The sequence below is a fragment of the Platalea leucorodia genome (assembly GCF_965183815.1).
Source record: "Platalea leucorodia genome assembly, chromosome: 3".
Classification (NCBI taxonomy): domain Eukaryota; kingdom Metazoa; phylum Chordata; class Aves; order Pelecaniformes; family Threskiornithidae; genus Platalea; species Platalea leucorodia.
Window position 1 is genome coordinate 11,579,715 of NC_138825.1, and position 19,279 is coordinate 11,598,993.

The following is a 19,279-nucleotide window of genomic DNA, read 5'->3' on the forward strand; positions in this document are numbered from 1 at the left end:
AGGCAGTCAAACAGATTATGGTATTCCATAATCAAATGTCATATGTAGACAAGTCATTTCAATAAAATATGGATCGTGTTGATTGCATTTTAGTTCATTTGTATCAATAGTGATACTAAAATAATGCATTTTTTAGTATATATATATAGTATAGGCATGACTTAATATATATAGCACTATCTTATATGTGCTCTAACTTTATTACATTACATAAATTTAGCTTATGTTACAGACTAATGTTAGTTAATATAGGATTTAAATGTTTGTTATATATTCATACTGAGACAGCACCAACTTAAGGAGGGACATTTTCCTGCAATGGGGACAAGAGATTTTAGTATGGTTTTTAAGGTGCTTTTGAAGGGTCATTCTTTCATTACAAGATCCAAAGGCTTTGAATACACTATCCTCTGCTGCCTCCTTTAGGATTATAGCATTTGTCCTCACTGTAATCTTCTGGCCCCCTGCAGTAGTAGCTGGGTTTCCTCACAAGAAATGATGAATTTTAGGTTCAGCCTCATCTCTGCTGAAGCCTGGTGTGATGCCTTCCTCTTGATTTGCTGTCTATCTTGAAACTCAATAGACTTCAAGATTTGAAGTGCCTTGATTTAGTAAAGGTGTTACCCTCCAGTCTAGCAGGCAGACAGCTGGGGACCAGGCATCTTTTGTGGCAAGAAAGAATACTTAGGATTCTGGTGTGTTTGATGATAGAAAAACTCCAAGGTGTCCTACATTGCTGCCAAGCCATCGGCTATCCCATTTTGGGGCATCTGATTAAAAAAATCTCTGCATTGCAAACATAGCGTATCAATTCTAAATAAAACATGCTTTTAAAAGGACCCATGAAAAGGGCTGGTTGTCAAACTCTTGTAAAAATATGCACATTATAAATAGATGACTGTGTGTTTCCCCCCCATGCAGCTCCCTAACACTGTTTACAGCAGACAGAATTTCATTCTGTCCAGGAGTTATTCTATATGTATCTAACAAATTTGACATGGTAATTTGTTTTCTTTTTTATTAGCAAAACCCAGTGGGGCCTTTTATTTATAGCGATGGGGCAGTTATCTTTGAGATCTTTATTCTGCCTTCAACATCAAGCTGGGCTATCTAATGAATCTATAACTGTGCTAGTAGTTACTCGTATTCCATGTACATTGAAATATTTCAGAAGAACAAAACATGCTGTCAGGAAAACAGCAACGGCAAGAGAGTATGGCTTGTTTTTGCAAAGGTACTGATGTATTCAATTTTAGTCTAAATTGACTGCTGCTTTGAAAGAAAATACCTTTAAAGTTCAACTTATCTTACTGTCTAGATTTAAGATAACACAAAACCTAATTTACTAACAGTTTGCCTGTGTTCCTAACACAGTACTATTAGCACATTTAGTGCTATCAACCCTAATAAAATAAAATGTAACTATATTTGGAAATAAAGAACCATTATCACCAAATACAGAAATGGCTAGTTCAATCAAGCATTAATAACAGCAAATCAATGAGATTTTGTCTGCCTAATGAGACAATAGGTTACATTTTGCTTTTAAAGCCCACACAAAATTCTGATTAGCAGTAGCAGTTTGCATTTTCACTCTGAAAGGAGAACCTATATAGCAAATATATAGCAAATGTTTCCTGTTCTGCCTATAAGGACTTGTACTATGTGTTAACTCTCAAGCAAAAGTCACATAACATAAATATTATTGATCATTAAATTTCCTTTAAGCTAAGCATGTGGGGCACAAACATATACTGTGTATTTTCTTATATTATTTATAATTTTGTATTAAAAACATGTAGAAAAATGTCTAAGAGCTCCAGCTGTGGAGTTATAGCAGTCAGAAAGTATTTAAAGCGGAGAGAACTTCTGTAACAAAAGGGCTTTATTTTATTGATTACAAGGGAGGTCATCCATTTTCCCACCACTACACGCTGTAGGAGAGTCAAACCCTTAGGGTTTCTAGACCCTTTTGTTTAAAGTTTTTAAAGAACTGTGGACTGAAGGAGGTTCCTTAGACCTCAAGGCCATCACAAGAAGGGTTCTGTCACCTGCTGACCGAACACAATAATCCCTGAAAAACTGAACTTCCTTGTTGTTTGTCTAAGAGGACAAAGACGATTTGAGCTAATTGAGAGTGGATCTCTACAGGACAAACTTGTTCAAACTGTATTACTCTTATGAGTCACTTTTAATTGTACACTGCTGGTGAGAACTTGATGTGTTATAGACTTCATCCTTTTGACAGCTTTTGTTGCTCAAAGTCATCGTCAACTCTGCCTCAAAGTGAAAGTTCATATGCACATTTGTGTTTGTACAATGTCATATTTTAATTTCATCTCTCCTACAACAACATCACATTTCATCAGTATTTGAGGAATTTGACTGCAAACATGAGCAACCTGTTGTAATTGAAGCAGTTTCACTTGTTTCATTGCTGTTGTGTTTGAACTCCACAGCACAGCTTGAGGCAAGCCTTGGAACCTTTTATGCTCCAACAAGACCCCTCTTGGATACAACCGTGCTGGAGTACAGGGACCCAATCAGCAGATATGCAAGAAGGTTCTTCCACCACCTGCTCAGGTGAATGACAGTTTCAACTTCTATCAACTTAAAATTAATTGCATATTTCAGTAACTACCTACTTTAATGTGGTTAACATTTTCCAAGAAGACCACCCCTGAAAAAAATGCATTCATTGTTAGTTTGTTTAACTTGCGCTTCGTTCCTTTCAAGTACAGTATTGCAGATAAAATGCTATTCAGAACTCTTCTATCATCAATACACTTAAAATGAATCACCCTTTCCTTTTTAGCTTGATAGAAAAAAGATAGCATGCTTCTGAGAGATTTATATTCACCAACTGCTTGCAGATTAACTATTGAACAGCTTACAAACTTGGAGAAAATACCGAGTTTAAATACATGCTAAAATGCAAATGAATGGTGCATGGTCCAAGACATTTGTGTCTTTGCACCATTGAAATCTGAGCGTTTTGTTGTTCTCATCCTCAAAGTTCTCATACAGAAATTCATGTTCCAGTAATTTTCAGTGAATTTTCAGTGCCATTAAAATAAGAGGAGAAAATGAAATGTTGCATTCATCTGTAAATTATGTGACATTAGAAGAGTCATAATATCAAATTCAGCTAGAATTTGTAGTACATTCGTTTATTGCTGTATTTTTCCTTCATAATAAATTAATAGCCTAAATTTCAATCAGTTATAAATATCAATATACAGCAGTTTAATCTGTTCATGTGTTCAACCACAAATACAGCTGAAACATTCCCTCTGAGAATTATCCAGTGGGTGAAAATAAGGCGAAATTACCTTCTGAATGATACAATGTTTGTAACCTCTTGTTGAGGACGAGTGTAGATGGACGTAGTGAGACTTGCAATGCACCTTTTTTGGTGATTCATCCAGGTTATATACATTGTCTGCATATACAAAGCTAGGAGCTGCAAGTTACTTTGATAGTACAGTTAGTGCTTCTTTTAAATCTTAAAGAGAAGTATTTTATAGCGTCTTCTGCATTTTGAATCTGAACAGGATCATCTTTCTGCTAACAGGTCCATTCCAATCGGGAAATTATTCTAAGTAGAAGAATGCTCCAAATATCTGCATAATATGCACCAGCCTTTCATTGGAGTTTTCTTAATAGATGTGGCCACAATAGTGGGTACAAACTCTGCTTTTGCCTTTCTCCTAGAAACCAGCAGGGAAGATCTGTTGCTGCAATGGCCAACTGTAGTGGCTGTGGGCCAGCTGCCTGCAGAGGACAGATGCGGAAAGAATGCCTCAGAGATTGCTGAGAGGTGTAACTATAGTGCTCTTACATCTGCAAGAGAAAGGTGTATTCCCTCTGACTCAGGATTTGCTTCCAAATGCTAGCAGGCATGCAGAGGCATGGGGCCCTGGCTAAGCTTTCAGCCCTTGGGGCTGCTGAACACAGCTGAAACACTGACTCGATTTCGCTAGCAAACAAGAAGCTCCAGTGTCAGAACGCTGCCTGGACGGAGTGGGGCACAGGCAGGAGGTGTGTAGGAGAGTCTCCTCGTGTCTTTTACCCCCACTATAAAGCAGCCCTTCAACAATCTACTGTTGTGGCAGCTTTTGGAACAAATGTGTGTTATTTTGCTGTTTCCCTATTGTGAAAGGGATTTGTATTCAACTGAATCAAACTGATAGGATCATGTGATTGCTGCAGAACAGATGGTAATGCTTAAAGCTTATCTGAGAAGACATAATCTAAGTACAAAATGAAATGTTCAAAAATGGGAGATTTATCTGATAGAAAGCAAGGAAATTACGTCCAGAGCTGATGTTTATTGTATTAAAGTGGCTGTGCCTTAATTGGTGTTTATTTCCTTTTAGATGTTTTCTTAAGTGACTAGAATGATTTGAATGTAGGCTAAGCAGAGAGTGCTACAGATTTGTTGGAGGAATGATAAACCATGGTTCTGGGTGAGAAAATGCCATCTAAGCGCAATGCAATGTCTAGGAGAATCATAGGGACGCACAATGCTCACTGATTCTTTCAGGCACGCGAAAGTTGCAGCCGCTGCTATTACATCCATCTGTGAGGAGCCAGCCAGGCAAGCCACTTCTGCCAGCCTGCATTTACAACTGCAGGTTCAGAACAGGAAGAAAAGTGAGGAGACAATTATGCTCTTGCCTTTTCAGGTCACCATATTATGCCCATGAGGACACTGAAAATGGAGTAGTCCTCCCACTACCTGTTTGTCAGAGACAGCAACTGTACCTGGGTGTCAGGAAGGCTACATTTTAAGTCAGTTATGTGCTCTCTGTCTCAACCTTTGTTATTTGATTTATTCACTTTTTACCCTTATTCATTTAGCACTTGCAGGTTAGTTACAAAGAGTTAATGAGTCTCTTCAGAGTGAATTTGTGCTACTGCAGATGTGTCTGCATGACCAAACAAGAACACTTGAATGCAGATACACTGTAAACTGTCAGTTTACAGTTTACAGATGCACTGTAAACTGTCTCCTCGTGAGCATGAGGAGACAAAAGCAAAGTGATCACTTTGTACCCTGTTGCAGCAAGAAGTGGAGGAAACATAGCGCTTCCTAAATTACGTGCACTGTAAGTATGGCTGATAGTTAAAAAATATTTCTTGGAATAGAGTAGGGCCTTCTGCAATTCCTTAGGGCTTCAGAGAAAGCAAGCAGCAGATGCACAGAAATTAAATCTAGAGGATACGGAGCTAAAACACACAGGGAGAAACTCAGAAGTGGGGTAGGAAGAATGAGGAAAGTGGGGTTAGGAGCATGAGTAGAAGACAATGAATTGGGGACAAAGGACTAAAGGCAGGGATGGGGACGTACAGAGTCCTGCAAAAGGGCAGAGTGGGAGTACAGAGCGAAATGGGGGAAGACAGCTTAGGATGTGTGTGGTGGGCTATAGAGGAGAACAGACACATAAGGGATGGACAGGGAAAGGCGGAGTCTTTCATACAAGATTAAAACATTAAAACACGTACATGTTTCTAGATCTAAATCTGAAAAATGTTCATATAAACAAAAAGTTTTCACCCCCCTCTCCAGCTTTATGTTGAATGCCCCACCAATCTGCCTTAAGCCTTTTCTAGAAGGACCCACTCTTGGGAGAGAAATATTAATTCATTCTACATGCTGAGACAATCTTTGACCTGCCTGCTGAGTCTGCCAAAAAGGTGCCAGTTATTGTACTTTTTAAGATGTGAGTGTCTGCATTTACTAGAATTGAGAAATACAGTTACCTTTTCAGAAAGGCTATCCTCACCTAGTAATAATCATGTGCCAATGATTTTAATCTTTACTGTAGGCTGAAAGGTTGTATATTCAGTTGCAAATAACTGGAGGCATCCATTTTCACATCATCAGTGAGATTATAGGCTAACTATTTTTCTACCATCAAAGAGATCAGTTTCTAGAAAACGCTGAATGCTGTGATGGTAGGTTCCCTCTTTCAGGTATTAGGCACTTTAGAAAGAAGATGCTCTGTCATTACTGTCTGTATTGCAAGTATGGGTTAGAAAATGGTGCTGCAACCTGAGATGGTCCTAGGAACACTGACAGCACGATTGAAATGCATTGCAATTAGAAGGAAGGAAAATGCCTTGCAACGTATTTGATGCAGCCATGTTATTTGTATCCATCATTATAAAAGCTAAGTTCTTAAATTTGGAAACCATGCAGCATCTTCAGCTTCCACGAAAATAGAAGCTTAGAGCTTTGCAGGTATAGGCCCTGAATATAGAATATGGAATACCTCCAAAACCAGGCGTTCAGTATACAAAATTAAAATTAAAGGCCTCTTAATTATATGCCAGGGATCCATTACAACAGTATTTATGGAATGAATAATTATTTTTACTTTAAATTCTTATCTATAATTAAAAAATACAGGAACTGAATTACAAGTATAGAAATGTATCTTAGGTGTTCCTTGCCACTTGAGTAGCTCTCCGGTATTTTATTATGATGTCACTGCTTATAATAATATAATGCATTGTATCATTATGTAAAGTGTTGAGCAGAGGTGGATTTATTAGGAAGCCTTGGGGAGCTGTAACCTTCTTGCCCCCACCCTTTTGTTGAGCGCTGCCTACTAAGCGTGTTTGTGTAATGGGGGAGTGGCTGCACAACCTCCTGCCTCTGTATAACAGCCTCATCTACCCGTGTACAGAACATGGAATGGGATGGAATAGTTTTTCACTCGTTAACTATGGCATCGCTGACTCATGGCTTTGCTTCACTCTGATCAAGCATTCGTAAATTGTACTTGTCACATTTTCTAATGCATGAAATTATCTTGTTTGTTTGACACACAGGCACAAACACATGCCTGCTCTGTTTTGTTCAAATTTTTCTGTCTTTCTCAGAGAGACAGTGAGAAAGTAACATAGCATGAGCTGGAGGTAAAGGCTGGGCTGGAAAGTAAAGTCTGAAATGCAGCTCAGGAGTTGTAGAATTAGAATGCAGCCACAGCTCCGTGTTTCTGCTATGCCCTTTCCTCCTTTGTAATTCTGTTCTTGTGTTTGTGAATATGCAGTTTAAGGATCTTTTTGCCTCTTTTTTTTTTTTTTTTTTTTTTTTAACATGGAAAAATACTAAGATGCAAAACCATTTGGACCTTTCCATCTGATAATTCCGTTAAGAGAATGTAATTGGATTTTTTACCCCACGGTACAAATATGTTTCCCTACAAAGCAAAGCTCTGTTGTAAATAACAAGATAGTGCATTTGCTTCTTTCAAGAGCAAAGTGGAGCTCTGATCACGTTCACTGGTAGAATTTTGGATGGATTCATGGAAGATTCTCCTTTGTCTGAATCCAGAAATTAAAACCTCCACCATGTTTTTACTGTTATTGTTTTTACTCCTTCGCAAATATTCTCAGAAGTGTTGTGTACTCTTCTCAGTGTTCAATATAAGATGCTACTGGTTAAACGCAAAGAAGAATTTACCTGCATGTTGGGCACAACATTCATAAAGTGCTATGACTTTACACACAGAACTTGATAGAGCTCCTTTGTAAATAAACACTCATAAAGGAGATGAGAAAGTAGCTGGTCATTAGCATCAGGGGAGATCTGCTTCCAGCCAGTACTGTTTTTTATGAATCACTTCACTATTCAAGAGTGCTGAAGTGTACCGCTTTACTACCTGACATGATGCCTTGACACAGTCAGTTATCACTTAAGTCCAAGACAGCCTTTGAAAAGCTAAAATAAAGCTCTTTCACCCTGCAGGTACACCACTTACGCAGTACTAACTACCCCTTGGTAAGCAGGTTCCCGTATCACTACACTGCAATCTGCAAAGTAGATATTCACTGCGAGTATTCCATCCTAAATAGGACTCTAAATCAAAGGTGAAAAAATGCCTCAACTCCATAGGAATAGTTCCCAATCCCATCTGCTGCCAACTGTATGGAACTGAGGGACAGAGTGAGCAAAGAGTTTTTATGATCCTTTTTAAGAGCACCCTAACAGTAGAATCTATAATTATATTGGTACATAGTGTGTCACAAAATATGTATAAACATTAATAATGACATGGCTCAGGACTAAGAATGTCTTTTATATTCATAAGGTAACCTATTAGGCATTAAATTATGCCTTCAGATAAAATGACCACTGATGTCAGTCAGGTTCTCTATGGTGGCCACATGAACAGAATTCATCTCTATGGGACTAAGTTCAGTAGCAGCATTCTGACTAAAGTAGCACCTTCTGGAGGGGACTTTGAAGAGTCCTTTTTTGTCATCTTGTGAAAACGATCAAAACCAAAGGTTTTCGTATTACCACAGCACTGATAAATGAGAATTTCAATTCCTGTGATGGAACTGCACATGAAAAGATTCCCCTGGTCATGCTTCTTGACCTGTTTTAGAAACAAGAAATAAAGGCACCCATTTAATGGAACTGCATTATTTTTGCAGTTAAAGAGGTTAAATATCTCAGGAAAAGTTTAGAATGTCTTTGCTACAGTCCTATGTTGCTAATGATTTTTTTTTCTTAAACCAGCTCCACAACAATTTTCAGTTTCAGTCAGATGCTTTGATGCCACAGGAATGAATCCAGGATTTAATTCTCTAGTGGTGATTACAATGTAAGAAATATTGAGCAAAATATCAGGGGTGGGGGGGTGGGGAACAAATGACGTGACATAATTGCTTGAGAATAAAATCCCATGAAGATAAACCACAAAAAAATCTGTCAGAGATTTGGGCAAGATTTTCTGCTGAATCTAATGGGAGATTTTGCTTGGAGCATGGGAAAAATGGCCCCTCCCACACGCTAAGAGCAGTCCCAGAGCTACTCTAATATGGAGCTATTTCCCACAGCCACCAACAGATGGCTGTTTGGTGGCCCAGAGTGCCATAAGTCCTCCAGTTCTCTGCTACGTTCCCACCCATGGGACTGCACTAGAAAAAAGGAACACAGAATAGCTATGCTGGACTAACGGTCTTTGTGCCAAGGCTATTCCCACATGCTGGTTAATCTGACTTTGATATTGCTACTTTTAGAAGCTGAGCCCACATAGAGACCATTGTTTTGTTGTGTTGTGTAACTGATAATCTGTAGGTGGCTTTTTCCTGTTGTACCAGCTGTGCAATTCCCCTGAAACCTGAGGGGCTTTGGGCATGCATCAAATGCAGAAACAGTGCAAATATACCATATTCATGGACAAAAACTCAAGAATTAGTTAATGCGTCTCCACCCTTGAGCAGCTTCAATAAGTCAGCCTCAGCTTTCCTTTGCAGGTCATCAGTTACTCTCTCCCCATCAGTTCTACGTAGTCACTAATGGTATCTCCTTCTGGAGTGACACTCAAAAATCTCTTCTTGAGGTCCTGACCAAGAACCTGAATTTAAGATGTTTTCTTTTTTCCTTGCAGTCTTTCCAGATTGATTCATGTCTCATCTCTTTACCAAGATACTTTTTTTCCATTCATCTTCAGAGTTTTCCTAGGCTCCACCATTACACTTCACTTTTCTGTATATGGACCATCTGACAATATTCTGTCTTGAGCTCAGCTCATCAGATTGGAACAGAACGTGGCTTGGCAATCTGTAATCCATTTGTTGTGTGCAAAAAGTGGTTTGTTCTCCTCCCTAAAGAGCTTTGTTTTTCTGACTTTTCTCCCACTTCCATCCAGTACGCTCCAGGAAGAGCTGATTGAACAGTTAGGCAGTCCTATGCTTCCTATCTTCAAATGCAGAGCTCCGTTTTATGATTCTTCAGAACCAAAGAGTCAGCTAAGGAAAGGATACCATAAGTAAAATTTAGAACAAAAGTCAGCAATAGTCAGTTGTCCCATAACTGGATGTAGTGTCTTGCCTCACCTCTCCTGACTTAATAATGTAGAATTTAGATGTCCTACACGCTCATCTGGGCTTCCTCTGTAGTTAGTATAAAGACATGGGCACCCAAAGGATGAGTAATCCTATCAAAGGGAGATGTGTAAGATAAGCATGAAGAATCAAACATCAGTGCCTACCCCTATCAATTAACTATAAAGGGAGCCTACCTGATTAGCTTAAATTAGCCATGTAAAGGTGAGCTGTTTGAAGATAAATGGAATGATTTGCACCGTAAATGTCTAGCTCCTGTATCACATGATTACTGGCCAGTTAACAGAAAGATCTTAGATGGTCCAATATAGTTTCTGTAATGGGAGAGGCACAAAGACTAGCAAAAATATATGAAGAAAGGTTTACAGAAAGACAGAAAAAGCAGATAGGCATGCAGATCTCTTTAAAAATCCCCTTTTGACCAGTTGGCCAGGATAGGAGAGGATGGAGATGTTTCTTAGTTTACACTGATAAGTGTTGAAGTATCAGTAAAAGGGGTTATGCTATGGATAGATAAACAGTAGTATATAACCAGCACTAGCTAAAATTCATCCAGAATTTCTAAATATAAAGCATAAAATAGCTGAAATACACACTGTAGTGTATAATCTCTTATTTAGAATGACCTTAGCACGTGAGGACTGGAACATGGAAAATATGATGTCGGTTTTCGAAACAGTCTGGAGAACCTTGAAGAACTATAGCCCTGTAAGTCCAGCCTGCATACCAGTGAAATTAATAGATACTGTATTAAAAACAATTGTGAACATACAGACAAATATGTTGTACTGGGGAGAGTCAGCAGGATTTCTGTAAAGGCATGTCATGTCTCGGAACTCCAAATTCTTTCATGTCAGTAATGGATATCCATCTGCTACTGATGAAAGTTTGACCATTGAAGACCTTTTTGGAAGATCTCCTACCAAAATGTCTTAAAAAAACTAAGCTGCCGCAGGATAAGAGGGAAGCTCCTCTTTCATAGGTAAGTAATTTATTAAAAGGTAAGAAACAGAGTAAGTGGTCAGTTATCAATGGAGATCACCAATGGAAATTGGTGAAAAAGTGTAGCAGATCTATACTCATAAATAGCCTGGCAAAGGAGCAAGTAGTGAGGTGCCAGCATTTGCTAATGATGCTAAATTATTAAGACTAGTAAAGATAGGGCCTGCTGTGAAGAACAGCAAAAGGGCTTCACAGGACTCAGTGACACACGATGGGGGGGGTGACTCCTAACTTCATGTATAAAATGATGGAGTCTGAGCTCACCATTATTCTGGAAGAAGAATTTGGTATTATAACTTTGCAGCTAGAAAATAGTCAGTTCAGTGCTCAGCACAAGTACAAAAAGCAAATTGGATGCCAGGAATTTTTAGAAAAGGAATAGACAACAAAACAGTGAACTTCACCTGAATTTTTTGTGTAGGTTTTTTTGTGCAGTCTCATGATCTGTAAAAGGATATAGTAGAACTCAAAAAGCTTTAGGAAGGGCAGCCAGGTTGATTAAAGGCATGAAACAGCTTTAGTGAAAGGAATGACTAAATAAACTAGAACTCCTCAACCTATAGAGGCGGCAACTGAGACAGAGATCTATTAAATTGTGAGCATTAGGGAGAAAGAGCACAGTAAATGACTGCTCATTGTTTCTTCTAATACAACAGCTAGAGGTCATCAAGGGAAACTAATATGTGGCAGTTTCAAAGTATAGCAAGTCTTTGTGTAACATATAATTAAAATATGAAGCTCCTTACCACAGGATGTTGTGGATGATAAAATTGTATGAGTTGAAAGGCAAGGTTCAGGGAAGAGAAATTCACTGAGGAATACCAACATAGAAACCACCTCTGGCTCAGCAAATCCCTGAACCACAAATTGTTGGAGACTTGGAGACTACTTAGGGAAGTATCGCCATATACTTGCCCTGTTCTTATATTCTTTCCTAGGTGCCTAACTGTTGCTAAGGTATTAGGTTAGATGTACCTTCGGTCCGAGCAAGTGGTCATTCTTACGTTTTATATTCTTGTGCATGGTGCTGTACAGAAATAGCATAAAATACTCATTAGTTTTCCATTTGCTCCCTCAAAAACGTGCCGAAATTCATATGATCAAAGTTCTAGAGAATTTCTTGTCTGGCTCTCCTGTGACTATATTTGCTGTCATGGAGTTCTTATGTGTGGGAATTTTGTGAGCATTACCACTGCATTGTTTTATTATAAAGAAATAATATTGGCTATTGACAAACCTAGATAAAAAAGTAAATATACTGTAATGGACCTGTAACTCAACAAGTATTCAAAATTTGGCCCTGCACCATGACTTTGTAATTAGATATTTATCTTCAGGCAGCCAGCTTTAGAAAATATTGAGCTAATATTCTCTCTGAGAAGTCTTAGCGCTAAAAAAACACATCTTATCCAATGTCAGGCATGAGGGAGAATTGGCGCTGTACCTCATGGAAAGTCAAGGAGGAAAAGGGCCTGTTCATCTTAACTTTAATACCAAATTTCCATCTGCTGCAGTTTGAAATTGCAGAGATATCACACATATACAATAGGGATTTATTATAGAGGCAGCAACTCATCCTCAACCATAGTGATGATACTGGGCCTCTGTTATAGAGCTGTCTTTAGTGTGTAGACATGCTGATATGTTTGCTCAATAAAATCCAGCTTTCAAGACATACTGTTAAGTTTATATGATCACCAGAGTGAGAGGGATAAAGCTGGAAAAGAAGAAAAGCAGAAGCGAATTAATGCAATAAAGGCTAGGATTTAACAGACAGGGTTGAGTAAAATAAATGTGAAACAACAGGTGTCACTGACTCTTATCAGCATTTTTAATTAACATCTGGTTTTGGTCCAGAGTACTTTGGAAGAGTATGTTGGAGTGTGTCTGTATTTAAAGATAAAGATAGACTGTTGAGAAGTTACTAAGTAGTACGAGGTTGGGGGAACGGAGAGGTTTGGGGGTGGGGGGAGGCTGTGTTGGCTGGGTGGGTGTTAGTTGCAGCTTAGAGAAACCTGAAGGAAAGCCACTACGATAAAATTGCAAGGTAGGGAAATATTGCTATGGCAACAAAATATATTCTCTTGAAGGAAAATTAGTATGAAAAAGGAAATACGGAGTGTGGGAAATTCAAAGTAAGTACACATTACGAGAAAAGACTGAATCTAGTTTAAAAAGAAATAAACCATCATCGTTTCAATTTTTATAATAATAATTTATAATAGTAATAAATTGCTGTTCCCCAGACTTTCATAGTGCCTGCTATTGAAAATCTCAGAGCACTTGACAGACAGGAAAGAATTATGCTAGGCAGGAGGAAAATGTTGCTGTTGCTCCCAACAGTCGTCCTCTTCAGTGGCTAACCCCGGCTGACCAACATCGCATGGGAAATGTGTGACATAAACGTTCATGGGATCAGGATCTGTTAACTAATATTTCTTTGGTTTAGACATAAGACAGCTCTATAGTTTTAAACTAGTACTATTTTATAGTTAATTGAGCAAAGGTCAACAAATAAATGATGTAGCTTTTTTTATAGCTAAAACTACTGCTTTTTCTAGAATATTTTATACATCAAGGCTATTTCTTACTAAATATGTATTTTAAATGTTTAAATGATGCTTTCTTACTAAACTACTTCGTTAAAAAATTAACTTGGTTCACTTGAAAATCTGACTCAAAAAATGCCTGGACAGCTTTTCTTTGAACATAGAAAGTCTGTTCAGAGACTGCATGTATGTTTAACATAGTCATCTGAACTATTTCACACAAGAATACATTTAGGTTTCCTAGAGCAGCATATCATCCTAAAAGATAGGAATCGCATGGTTAGATTATTTTCAAGATTCACAGCCAGTTACAGCCCTCAAGCGCTTTCTCTGGCCAGGGAGTCATACTGTCTGGCTCCCCTTATTAACTTTCTCTTTCCTCCTATTTTTTAATTTGGTTGGTTGGTTTGTTTTTCTTGCTTCATACCAGAGGGTGCCCTTTGATGTGAAGGGCATTCGGTACTACGCCCAATGATCTATAAAGTTATAGGTGGACTTTCTTTAGTTCAGAGATATGTAATTTGACAGTATAGTTCAAGTAACAGAGATTTTGGGTGGCTTGAGATATTTATGCCCATTGCAAATTTTCTCATGGTTATTCACTAACTTTTACTTGAGACCTATTTGTGTATGACCTTTGAAGGGTTCCATAAGGGATTTCTTTTTAAACAAGTCACTCAGGCCCCAAATCCAGCACTTCACTTAACATGCCCATATTTAGGGCCCATAGAAAATTATAGGTCATAAACCCATACATTAATGCTTTGCTAAATTTGGGCCTGAAGGGATGTATAGATTATACGTGGACTGCCTTTAGAGCTTCTGCATCTAAAATACAATTTGGAAGATTATCCCCTTGACTCACATACATACAGACCTGGTGTCTGTTTCTCCATTAGCCTTTGGTGTGCTCTGCAGCACTTTCTCTTCACCAGTACGAGAGTATCTTAGAAAGCAACAAGGTTGTGGACACCCCCTCAGAAGTTTGTGTGTCCTCTTCAAAAGAGCTCATAATCTAAAAAACTAGTAGCATAATAGCATGAGGTTGGCAAAATAATAATAATACCACTAGCATCTCAGAGGTCGTAACTTACCAGGTATGGATTCTTCTGTTAGTTCCCTGCTAACTTAGAGAATCATTGCTTCTCGACCAACTTTACAGAGGGTAGAAGTCTCAGAAATAAGTAAATGCCTGCCAGTTTTGTGAAAATCAGCAACCAGTTAGGGTTAAAGAGGATGCAGGAGGTTATCTTCCTCCCAAAAAGCTACAGTGAAAGTTCAGCAGATGTATGTTCTGCCGATCGAGACATGCACTGCTTAACGGCAAACCCGGTCTATGTTGCCTCTTGCTCAAACCATTGTTGGGAGGGACCTGAGTATGCACAGCTGGGAGAAGGGCACTATATTGTCTGGAGCGTATTTTGGCAGAGCGCGTAGGGAACAGGTGGAGTTGCCGTGCTGAGGCCTGTGTAGGAGGAAGCATAGGAAACTAATCAACAGTACTCTTTGCTGCTCACAGAATATTTTGTCTTAAAAACCAGCAGTTACAGTTTAAATTTCTGATTGTGATATGTGAAACTCTTGGTATGCCTTTGCACATACATTAGTGTTGAAATAGTCCAGCTGCAGTAAACTAATACCCAGCAATTAATTGATTTTTGCCAAAGGAGGTCAGTAGTATCGGGGAAAGCCTATTTTCCAGACATTATCTAAACAAATAATAAGAGATTATGAAGTAAATTCAGAAATTAGGAGACTGAGTGCCCCAAATCGTGAGATTTTGACACAAACTTAAGAGTTCGGGAAGAGAGGGAAGGATAGGTTCTTTGGAGAGTTCCTGGTCTTCAGGCTGCATTCAGTGGTCTGATTTTCTCTGCAACTATCTTATTTAAAATACGGTGTCCTACTGAAACCATTAGGGTAAAATGGTACCAGTTTTTGGTTGACTTTTGTTTAAGGTGTTTTGCTTTTTTTAATGAAATGTAAGATCTTGATGTACTTATTCCTCTCCAGGAACTCTAAGTAAAGTGTCAGTATTTCAGCATTCATTATACAATGCAGGAGATAATTCTTTGACTAATACTATATTTTATATATGAACGGTTACATAGCAATCTAAGTCTTCAGAATTTACTGAAATTTTACTTTAAAAAATTTTCTTGAAGGTCAATAGAATTTCAGGGTTGTCATTTTAAGGATGCACTGAAATTACACCAGCTATACCTGACTTCATTACACATCAATATTTTTCATGCGGAATATATAAGACCTTAAGCCCTGGACCAAGGTTTTTTAAACGGGCTCTGAAGCTGTATTCTGAAATACAGCTACATATCTAAATCAGTGCTGTTATGTTCAACAATTGGTTGAAAACCAGTCTGTCCCCATTTAAATCAACCACTTAGCAACCTAGCCACACACTTTTTACATTCTTTAACCTGATAATCTCTAATTATTCTAGCTCAGAATTCCATTGAAACGGGGTGCAGAGTCATTTTACAGATGTTGTGCTTTATTTTAATATTGTCTAATTTAAAAGGAAAATATTTCAGATAACAACAACACTTTTTGAGGAAAAAAAAAAACATGAAAACCATTTCTGTTCCAAAAATTGCTGATATGAGAACTTATGGGAAACAGCTTCTTTTATGAATAATTATTATTATTGTGTTTAAGAAATGGGCAAGATGCCTAGAAATTGAATGAAAGAATGAGCTATTAAATTGAAATATTAAATGAAATAACTGAATTAAAAGTGATCATGTAAACCCTGCAGCAAATGTTAGGAGCTGTAGCTGATTGAACATATTTTCATCATCTGTTTTGTATGCTTAAATACAATTGCTTGATGTAAGTAAACACTTGATTGATATTCTGAATACTTTAAAATCTGCATATGCATCACAGAATACTGAACAATTAAAACTTAATTTCAGTGTAGTTTGATTACATGTAAATTATTTCAATATTCATTTTTCCCTGTTCTGTTTGCTCAGTGCATATTTAATATTCACTTTTTGAATGCATATCACCCTTGATTGGACTGTGAGATGAGGAGGACTCTGAAATTTCTTCCATTAAAAAGGATTGCCTTATAAATATTATTTGTGCCACAGCTCTTCCCCTGCAGATTATTTTCCAAATGTTGTGTACCCTTATTGAAGACACGGAAAAAAACTGCTGCAGCCCTCCTTTATCAGCCCAGCACAAGGAATATGCTTACATGGTCGATGGGCATGTCTAAGAAGGCTTGTTGGTTGTAACTAGTCCCTAAAGAAATGTTTCCATCTTTTCTGCACTGTATTTCTCTCTTGCTTGCATGAGCTCGCTCTCTCTCCCCTTCCTCCTCCCTCCACATGATTTTTTTTCTGGTTGCTGGACTTTTTATGAGATGTTTTAATATTATGGATAAATCTTACAAATATTTTTAAGTTGACCTTTTTCAGCCTGGAAGATGCATCTCTATCTCTAAGTGACCACATTCAATTTAGGTGTTGTGGAATACAGATGACAAAATTCTGCCTTTTGATATATTTGTAGAACCTCTCATAAAAACTGGAAAGACTTCTTTTCCCTTCTCCCCACGCCCCAATCCATGCACATGGTTTTGATCTACAATATTTAAAATCACCTTATTTCTGAACATCCAGCAGGAGGAAAACTTGGGCATTTCATTCTCTTTTTATTTATGCTGGTGAAAACCAACAGTAGCCTCACTGAAGTTAATAGATAAAATTATATTTTAAAAAATTTCTTATATATTTTATTTAAAAATAAAATACTTTCCTGGCATCTTTTCAGTTAAGTCAAATTCTCAAAATAGAAGCAGGCAGCAGGTCTGCCACTCTACCATGGAAGGCAGGTCTGGATTCTTCTCTGCCTCGATCATTTTTGACCCGCATGACCCTTGTCATATCACTCACATTTGCCCTTTGTTTCCTTGTCCATACAACAGACGTACTGATAGCCATCTTTTTACATTTTTGTAGGATACGTAGAAAGTTTGCGTAAGCGTGTATAACAACAGTGTTATTTTATTATATGAGAATTTGAACTTAATATTGTATGTGCTAAACAGCTTGCAGGGAAACATTTTCCTATCTGTCCTATGTGGTTAATCGCAGTTTGAGAGTTTTAATCTTGAAGGTCATATTTCTGTTGGCTGTCACTTTGACCAAACAAGTGGCTGAACTTCATGGTTTACAGGCAGATTTCCTTATCTCTCTTTTTCAAGAGACATATAAGTCTTGATTGCTGGAGTTATTGTGAAGCAAGCAATAAGTAACAGGGTAGAGGGAGGGGTGGGAAGACACTGACTTCAAGACCAGTACCCTGTAGATGCCATTTTAGAAAGCAAATATTGTACCTTGTAATTGTAGCACAAGAACAAAAGGGAGGCTGTTTTGCTTGGGTTTTTTTGTGTTTGTTTGAGGAACTGATAAACTATTTGAAGTGTGCTAACAATAGCAAGAGGTCTTCCACGACAAAACATGCATATAAAATTAGCTTGAAGTCAGTCTCGTGCTGTACAGGACGCTCTCTAATTGCTCCTGTAGAATAAAACCAACACAACTTCCATGCCAAAGAGAGTCAAAATAACAAGTATCTTCTAGTTAAGCTAGTTTAAAAAAACCTGGATATTCTTGACTGATTTAATACTGTTTGCCTAAGTAATGCAAACTTATTACTCTTGTTCGAAACCTCCGAGTTATTTTAAAGCAATTCCACTTATAATAATTTATGAAGCATCTGTGATTGTGATTTCCAGCTCTTTCGCTTTGTGAAGAGCATTTCTTGGATAGTCTTTTTTTTTCCCCCTTTTTTTCCCACAGTACGGATCTGAAAATAATGAGCTAACTTCACAGTTTTATGAATAGGAGCCATAATGAGACTGAAGTATGTATGTTGATTAAACAAAAAAAAAAAATCAAAATCTTTGTGAAACAGCAAAGAAATGACAGCTTTAAGGCCATGATTCCATTCTGCAGGTCAATCAAACGAAAAAGTTACTTTACATTTTTTGGTTGCAGGCATTTTTGCCTTGGCCAAAGCAAATGTCATTCAAATAGTCTGTATAGTTATAACTTTGGAAAAACAAAATAATGATGCAGACATTCTTTTTAGCTAGTCGTATAGCCAGTTTCTGTTCAGTTTCCAATTTCCCTTCTAAGTACTAAGACTGTATATTTAATCCATAATTGAAAAGAAAAATGGGCCAGAAAAAGATATACATGATAGCTGTTCAAGATACACATATTTTAATGTGTACTTATTTGTCTTAATTAAAGCATAGCTTCAGAAGCAGCATTACAACACAATGTATTTTAATGGAAAATCCTTCATAGAAAGCATGTTGAAAAGCTTCAGATACATAGATGTGCATGATAAAATGGCGGTGCACTGCCTGTTCCCCAGTGATCAAGAGGTTAACCTTAATTCATCTCTTCCCCTCCCTTAAACAGGTTCTGTGAGGAGGGCTGCAAATTAGTGCTTGGAAGACACAGCAGGGAGATTAGCTTTAGGGAGGAAAGGACTCCCCGCTCCAGCTCTTAGGAACCTCACCTGGAGAGTGCATTTCCTTTTCTACTTAAGCTAATGTATTATGCCTTCTTGTCACGAATGTTATTCCTTGAGGAAAAGTCCTTGCTGGCTCTATCTCACAATCTGCTGAATCATTCCAAGTGTGCGGTAGAAGAGAAGAGAGCAATAAGGCTATAGCAAGAGGGAGGCAGAAAACCGCTTAGGCTTTGGCCAGAAACAGGAATCCCTGTAGGGTACCTCATATGGAACTCCTTCACCCACCAAGGGGAAGGATTCCTATATTTCCCCTGTGCTCACACTGGCCTGAAGAAGAGCTACAC

General features: G+C 38.0%; 1 protein-coding gene across 1 annotated transcript in view; it reads left to right on the forward strand.

The window, feature by feature from the left end:
- WDPCP (WD repeat containing planar cell polarity effector) overlaps positions 1 to 19,279 on the forward strand; it is a gene marked incomplete at both ends in the record, with an annotated part of 101,616 nt that overhangs the window by 37,498 nt on the left and 44,839 nt on the right. Inside the window, 1 exon segment of the mRNA XM_082306190.1 lies at positions 2,460 to 2,583. Within this exon segment, the coding sequence (XP_082162316.1) occupies positions 2,460 to 2,583 (124 nt within the window).